Below are 8,132 nucleotides of genomic sequence, written 5' to 3'. Positions count from 1 at the left end.
GATGGTGGTGGTGATGTTGGTGGTGGTGGTGATGGTGGTGGTGATGATGGTGGTGATGGTGGTGATGATGGTGATGATAGTGATGTTGGTGGTGGTGGTGATGGTTGTGATGGTGGTGATGGAGGTGGTGATGGTGGTGGTGACTAACTTACTGTACACTCATTCAGTTCCTGGCCCCTTACGTAATACCTTCTCCTGTCTTCTGAGACCAGGAGGGAGATGCCATTGTCACCCACTGTACAAGTGAGCACACCATGGTGGCAGGGGGCGAAAGCGGCTTGCCCAGGGCCACACAGCTGTGCACGACAGGCCAGGCTGGAGCTCCAGCCCCTGAGTCTTGGCCACCTGCTCCCGTGTGCCAAAAGACTCTCAAAGGAGGACTGGGGACAGCAACGAAGAACTGTGCTTGGATCGCAAGTTTGGGGGTCAGGCTGCCGGGTCCCCGTGCCAACTCCTGCCTCTTCCAAGCTCTGTGACCTGGGGCAAGTGACCACCTCTGAAACCCCCGTCTCCCAGCTGTGAGGTGGCGGTAATAACAGTCCCCACCTCCTCTGTGGCTGGACACTTATTAATGTGGCTATTGTTTCTCTGTCACCTACCATAGGCCAAGCAAACACCAGGGACTTTAGATTTATTATAATGGTCCCTGGGAAAGGTGTTGTCCTGTTTGCAAGTGAAGACACTGGTGGGGGGAAGGCAGGAGGACCCTGTGGACAGGAGCGTAGCAGCTCCCCACCTCCAGGAACCCCAGCTTCTGACAGGGGCAGGGCGGGGGTGGGGCGGGGGCGGGGCCGGCCCTGCGAGCCCATTGGCTGCCGGAGGCATAAAGCAGGAGCCCAGGGAGGATTCAGGACAGTCCAGCTGCCTCCCTGGGTCCCTGAGACCATCAACACCATCTCCCTCTCGCTCCCTCGCTCTGTCCAGACATCCAGCTCGTTCACTGTGCCTGGTAAGTGGCCCCATCCTCAGTCACACCCCAGGACCATCCAGGGTTTGCCAGGGGACAAGGGGTGACAGGGCTGGTGACGTGCTCTGGAGCCAGCGGCTGGGTGCACGGCCCGCTCTGAGCCTCAGTGTTCCTACCTGTCAGTTGGGGGTGGCAGTAGGAGCTTGCTGCAGATGAAATGAGAGAGCACTTCATAATAACAGGTGACATTTACTGAGCACCTGCCACGGGCCCAGTGAGAGGGCGAGGGTGGGGGTGACAAGCCAAGGCGGGTGCACAGAGGCAGGGGTGGCTTTCCTGTGCCAGGCCCCCCACCTGGCTCCACATCTGTGGGAAGAATTGTGACCTGCAGGACAGGGTCCTCCAGATGTCCCGGGGTCCCTGGGGTGGGCTCCTGCACTGGCAGCCAGGGCATGGTGAGCTGTGCAGGCCTCCTCGTCTGTGGGTCAGAACCAGCGTCCACTGCCGGGGTCAGGCCCTGCTCTCTGATGGCATTCAGGAGATGTAAGGGGGGAGGCCTCAGGGGCCCATCAGCCCAGGCAGCTTGGGGCTCCCACATGTGAGGGCACCAAGGCTGGTGCAGGACCCCCCACTGGCCAGGTGTCTGAGCCAGTCTGGGGGAGGGGGCTTCCTGAGCCAGGAGCACCCAGACGAGGGACGGGAAGGTGGAGCACGGGCTAGCCACACCTGGTGCCAGGCTTTTGGGGGGTGCGGGGACCCCAGATAGGCCCCTGAGCTGACCACCTGCTGATCTCCTCTGCCCCGGGCCAAGTTGGGGGGCAGGAGTCTCCCTGTGGCTTTCAGCAAGAGAGAGGGATGGACGGAAAGGCCACGGGGGTGTGCGTGGGCTGGATTCTTGGCCATCTCCACTGTAACCACTCAGAGCCAGCACAGGAGGGGTGGCCTGAGCCACACCAGGGTCCTGGGGAGACCCTGAGCTCGGGAAGCCTGCCCCAGACCTACCCCGCCTCCCTGCTGTGACCTAGGACATGCTGGTGTGGCCGCTGTGTCACCAACTACCCAGAAACGGCTGCAGCCGGCAGCGGTGCTGTGGGCTGGACAGGGCTCAAGGGGGCGGGGCCTACCTGGGGTCCTCTCAGGGCGCGGGGGATGACGGCTGAGCCAGAGTCACTGCGAAGCTCCCCTACCCCACGTCTCACAGTGGACAGCACCGCCAGCTGGGACCTCCCAGCCCTGGGTGGACCCCCAGGGGCCTCCACCCAGGGAGGGAGCCCACAGAGGTCCAGCCGGCTGTTCTGACCTCGGCTTGGGGCAGTGATGACAGCAGCCACCCTGCAGACTCTAGAGGTGGCTGTGTCCCTCCCTTCCCAGCTCCACATTGGACATTTGGAATGGTCCCTGGCAAGAGTAGGGACGTCACAGAGGTGGCCCGCGTCACCGTCAGGGCTTTCAGTCCCTTGATTGCTAAACAATTGCTGACATGCCACAGCTTGGACATCACATAATGTCCCTGCCCCCAAGTCACGGGAGCCCAGGGCTCGGGAGGAAGCTTGGCCTGCCTGTCACGGTGTGGCTTCATGAGAGGTGTGTCCAGGTGGGAAGGACTGTGGTGGCCTCCCAGGATTGGGAAAAGCCCCGAATGACATCACGGTGCCCGGCTCGTGCTGACCAGTGGAGAGTGATGACTAAGGACAACAGTGGAGTCGGGCTGGCTCCATCCACAGCACGACAGAAATGTCTGTGTTTGTGGCAAGACCCAGCCAGCACAGAGGCACGGGGGCTGAGCGGCCTCCCGAGAAGCCCCCTGCCCAGCAGTTTCTTGGTAGTGTCCTGAGGTCCTGCCGGGGAGGCAGCTGGACTGTGCCTGTGGGGACCTGGGCACTTTCGCCTGTACTCTACCACCCACTTTGTCCTTCTCCCCGGGGAATGAGGGGCGGGGCCGCTGGCTTCGGGGTGCCCACAGCCAGCATGGTGTCCACTCTCCTGACCCTCCGGGCTTCTGACCTTTGTCCCAGCGATGGCGTCTGGAGAGACCCTGCACGTGAAGACACCCATCCGGGACAGCATGGCCCTGTCCAAAGTGGCCGGCACCAGCGTCTATCTCAAGATGGACAGTGCCCAACCCTCTGGCTCCTTCAAGATCCGGGGCATCGGGCACCTCTGCAAGACGGTACAGGATGGGTCAGGTGCCATCTGGGCAGGTGGCAGACCCCTTCCTGGACAGGGCCGGGCCGGGGCTGGGTGGACCAAGAGGAGATGCAGGCTATGGGGCGGCTCCCCACATGCACTGCACGTCCACCTTAGGACGTCCCCGGACTAACGGGTGACTGTGCACGAGGGTCCCTATGGAGCCATCCCTGAGCCAGGCTCTGGAAGGAAGACGCAGAGAGACTAGAGCAGAACAAACCCCGGAGGAGAGGGAGGGGAAGGGGGGGGGAGGGGAGCAGGAGGAGGGAGAGGAGGAGGAGGAGGGAGAGAGGGGAAAGGAGGAGGGAGAGGAGGGGGAAGAGGAGGGAGAGGAGATATTCGAGGGGGAGGGAGGAGCCCAGGCGAAAACGAGAAGGCAGGCCAAGCCTGCTGGGGCACACCTGTCATCCCTGCAACTTGGGAGGTTGAGGCAGGAGGATTGAAAGTTTGAGGCCAACCTCAGCAATTTAGTGATACCCTTGCTCAAAATTAAAAGGGCTGGGATGGTAGATCCAGGGCAGAGCTCCCCTGGATTCAAACCCCAGTACACAAAAAAGAAAGAAAAGACATGGAGGTGGACCTGACCCTTCCCTTCTTCTCCCCACAGTGGGCTGAGCAAGGCTGTGAGCATTTTGTGTGCTCCTCTGGTAAGTGACCAGCCTCCCCCTCCAGTCCTCTGCTGTGTGTGCTGAGGCCAGGTGCTTCGCCTCTCTGGGCCCTAGGTATCCCAGCCATGATGGGTGGCAAACCTTTGCAGTAGCCGGGTTTGGAATTCCAGGAGGAGGCCAGTGGGGTGTGGGGAGGCCCGAGCTGTAGGTGGAGGGCCAGCAGTCCTGGCCCTCGGGTGCTGACCTCCAGCCCACCCCTCCTGCAGCGGGCAATGCAGGCATGGCGGCCGCGTACGCCGCCAGGAAGCTGGGCATCCCGGCCACCATCGTCGTGCCCAGCACCACACCGGCTCTCACTGTGGAGCGGCTCAAGGGGGAAGGCGCCATGGTGGAGGTGGTGGGCGAGGTGAGTGCCCACCCTCAGGCTGTTGGGGCACGGGCGGCCGACCAGGCCCATCACCTTGACTGTCCCCACCCCGACCTCGCAGGCGCTGGACGAGGCCTTCGAGATGGCCAAGGCGCTGGCCAAGAACAACCCCGGCTGGGTCTACGTCCCGCCCTTCGATGACCCCCTCATCTGGTGAGTGCAGCTTGGGGTCACTTGGCACGCAGGCGGCCACTCCCGGGCACCACTGGGCTGCGATGCTCATCACCACGCGAGATGCCGGTTCTCGTGGCTGTGCCCGTGACCTGTCCACGGGAGAGCACAGTGGGAGGAAGCCCAGGGAAAGGCGTCCTGCAGTCAGGTGGCCCTCGGGGACCTGGGAGCTGTGTGGAGCGGCCCCACAGCCCTGGCCACTGGCCTCTCAGCCCTGCCGGTTGCCACGTTCGTAGCTGGCACTGGTGGCCAGAGCAAGGCCCCAAGCAGACACAGAGCCTGGCGGCTGGTGTCAGGGTGGCACCTGGAGCAGGGGACCAGCTGCCCAGCCCCAGAGCACGTGCTGACCCACCTGCCAGGGTGCCCCGGGCCCTGCCGGGTGCCTGCAGGAAGCCCAGCGCTGACCTGTCACTGGTGCCACTCCCCAGGGAAGGCCACACCTCCCTCATCAGAGAGCTGAAGGAAAGCCTGGGCACCAAGCCGGGCGCCATCGCGCTGTCCGTGGGCGGCGGGGGCCTGCTGTGCGGAGTGGTCCAGGGGCTGCAGGAGGTGGGCTGGGGGGACGTGCCTGTCATCGCCATGGAGACCATGGGTGCCCACAGCTTCCATGCCGCCACCACCGCGGGCAAGCTGGTCTCCCTGCCCAGGATCACCAGGTGAGAGCCCGCAGGTGCCCCCCGGGGAGCCTCCCTCAGGGTGGCTGGGAGCTGGCTCCTGGGGCCACCCACTGCACAGCGAGGAGCCCGAGGCTTTGGTCACTCGCCAGGGGTCACAGACAGTGAGTGGCTTAAACAACATGGAACTTGATTTCTCTCTATGAAAGTCTAGAGGTGGCAAATCCAGAAGCCATTCCAGAAAGTCAGGGACCAGTGTTCCTTGGGCATCTCGCTCTACTGTCTTTGGCATGTGGCCTTATGGTCCAAAATGGTGGCTTGCATGCCAACTATCACGTCCACGCTCCATCAGGCAGGAAGAAGGAAGCAGGGAGAGAAGGTTAGGCGCTCACCTTTAAAGACACAAAGCGCAGCTGTTCCTTGATTTATAACTGCTCCAGGGTGACATCCTGATAAACCATCATTTGTTAAAAATATTTCAAGTCAAATGTGAGCTGCATACATCCGACCTGACACCCCACTTAGCAGCACAGTGCCGTAGAGCGGGTGGCCCTTGCCATCAGCTGACCAGAGCTGTGTGCCACTGCCTGGCACCGCAGGAAAGGATGGCACCTCAAATCCATGCTCTGGGGAGAGGTCCAAACCAAGATTCCAAGGACGGTCTCCACCAAGTGCGTCACTTCCCTGGTGAAGCACACCTCATGGCAAGTTGGGGACATGTGCTTCCGATGACTTCTCACGGGCCAGAACTTAGTCAGGTGGCCGCGCCTGGCTGCAGGGGACGGGGAGATGTCCTCGCGCCAGGCATCCCTGGGGCAGCTAGAAGAGAGGGCAGCGCGCACAGGGGAGCCTGAGCCCCGGGGGACCTTTGGGTTTCCCAGCCGGCCTCCCTAGAGGCTGCCGGGCTGGTCTCTGCCGCGGCCAGGTTGGCGCAGAAGCCGCTGCTGAGCACCTACTGTAAACTGCCTTAGGGCCACGGGGGCGCCCTCAAGATGCTCCTGGGAGATGAGCTGGGGATAGGACCGGTGGCCACCCAGGGAGGCTGGGAGAGTGTCCACACAGCCTCCAGCAAGGTCCCAGAGTCACATGGACCCTGCTCAGAGCCCCAGCGCTGCCAGTCCCTGGGCATGTGGACCTTGGGCAGTGGCGGCAGGTTCTGCCTCAATTTCCCACCTGTTAAGTCAAACCAACGAATAACAGCACAATTCCCTGACGCTGGGGAAGTGCTTGGCCTGATGCTGCAGTGGGCAGGGCCACCTGAGGTCAGGGTCTGAGCAGCCCTGGAAGACGTCCTGGAGGAGGCAGCCTTCACCCTGAGCCTTTAGGGACAGGGCAGGAGGGGGCGGCAGGGCCGCGCGAGGCTCAGCGAGGACTGACTGGGTGGACCAGAGCGGGGTTCCCGTGGGGGTGGCAGGGTGCTTTTGCTCGAGTGTCCAACACAGATGTACACTGCTGACCCCGACCCAAATCATCTGTGCGCAGCAGACCCCGCCGTCTGGGGTCCCTGCCACCTGCTGTGGCTCCGCTCACAGCCACCCTGTCTCCCCCGCCCGTCCCTGCCTCCCTCCTGTCTGCTGCCCGGCTCCGGCCAGCGTTGCCAAGGCTCTGGGTGTGAACACGGTGAGCGCGCAGGCCCTGAAGCTGTTTCGGGAGCACCCCATCTTCTCTGAAGTGGTCTCGGACCAGGAGGCTGTGGCCGCCATCGAGAAGTTTGTGGGTATGTGCCACTGTCCTCAGTGCACCATGGGGTCCCGTTCACCCCAGTCCCCTGCCTCCCATCCTCACCTGGAACGCCCCACTCGTGGAAGGTGACCACTTGTGACACCCTCGCCCAGACCGTGCCTCAGGACCCTCCTTAACCGGGGCTTGGGCGATGGCGATCCCTAGTCAATGTCAACCTAGGGTGAAACCCGGGCCCCTGTTGAGGGTGACAGTGGGAGGCGCGGCCCAGGACCTTCCGGGGCTCAGAGCCGACTGGCTCGCTGCCCCCAAGTCCCCTCAGCGGCCTGCCACTCCCCTGGGCCCACCATCCCTCACTGTCCCTGGCAGATGACGAGAAGATCCTGGTGGAACCGGCCTGCGGGGCAGCCCTGGCCGCCGTCTACAGCCACGTGGTCAAGAAACTGCAGGGGGAGGGGAAGCTGCGCGCCCCGCTGCCCAACCTGGTGGTCATCGTCTGTGGGGGCAGCAACATCAGCCTGGCCCAGCTGTGCTCCCTCAAGGAACAGCTGGGCATGAAGAATGGCCTACCAAAATGAGGGCACCCGCAGTGCCCCTGGCCGGACCACCCTGGGGCCAGAGTCCCCAAGTCCCACATGCAGTGCCCTGGGCCTGGCCGTGAGCCTGGACCTGCGTCACTGGCCACTGGGCCAAGGACCAGGTGGGCAGCAGCAGGCGCAGCCATGGACTGAACCTCGCATCTGTGTGGCCACTCTGCAGCTGTCCCTGGCCACCCCTGCTAGGATGACTGCCTACAAGTGACACCAGGACCCCGAGGGGGGGAGGAGCTGAGTGCCACTGGGGGCCTGGACCACGGGCCCTACCTCCTCAGCTGCCTGGGGCCCTCGGCCGCCCTCCTGGAGGCCAGCTACTCCTTTTTCTAACGAGCACTTTTTCACTGGAAAAGACAACTATGTATTTATGACACAGCGACTGTGAGGCTTTCTGTCCCTTGTGGTCTCGCCCCTGCCTCTGCGCCCTGCTGGGTCGTCCCCAGGTGAGGGACATGGTGAGGGAGCCCTGCTGACCACGGGCCACCTGTGCTGGGGGCAGAACCAGCCTGGAGCAGGGCGCAGAGGCCGGCCTCACCCTGAGTCCAGTCCTCCCCGGGGGTCAGAGGCCCTGGGAGCCCAGTGGTGTGGCCCCACACCCAGGGGTGTCATCTGACCCTGGACACAGGTTTCGGGGACAGGGAAAACCTGGGCGGACTTGAAACCAGTGTGTAGACCCTCCAGAAACATGGACCCTGCTCCCCACGAAGGCGCACAGGGAACGGGAGAGCGTCCCTGAGCTGAGCCCCCTCCATGACCCCGACCCCCGCAGCCAGGGCGGGGCCACAGGGTTGGCTTTTGTGACCCCACATTGTGCCCAGGCGCAGGGGCACACACCTATGACCCCAGCGACTGGGGAGGCTGAGGCGGGAGGACCCCAAGTTCAAGGCCAGCAACTTAAAGGGCTGGGAAAGCAGCTGGGGGTAGAACACCCAGTACTGGGCAGGA

The 8,132-nt window shown here is 63.3% G+C and overlaps 1 protein-coding gene across 1 annotated transcript; it reads left to right on the top strand.

Moving 5' to 3' along the window:
• The first annotated feature begins 830 nt into the window (after positions 1–830).
• On the top strand, positions 831–7,560 carry Sds (serine dehydratase). Its single transcript, XM_005336841.4, has 8 exons — positions 831–949; positions 2,923–3,077; positions 3,702–3,741; positions 3,969–4,108; positions 4,191–4,282; positions 4,729–4,956; positions 6,507–6,631; positions 6,964–7,560. The coding sequence occupies exons 2-8, from the start codon at positions 2,925–2,927 to the stop codon at positions 7,170–7,172; spliced, it is 987 nt and encodes a 328-aa protein (XP_005336898.2). The 5' UTR covers positions 831–949; positions 2,923–2,924; the 3' UTR covers positions 7,173–7,560.
• The last annotated feature ends 572 nt before the right edge of the window (positions 7,561–8,132 follow it).

The sequence above is a fragment of the Ictidomys tridecemlineatus genome, chromosome 2, assembly GCF_052094955.1.
Source record: "Ictidomys tridecemlineatus isolate mIctTri1 chromosome 2, mIctTri1.hap1, whole genome shotgun sequence".
Classification (NCBI taxonomy): domain Eukaryota; kingdom Metazoa; phylum Chordata; class Mammalia; order Rodentia; family Sciuridae; genus Ictidomys; species Ictidomys tridecemlineatus.
Note: the sequence above shows the minus strand (reverse complement) of the source record. Positions and strands in the feature narration are given on the sequence as shown.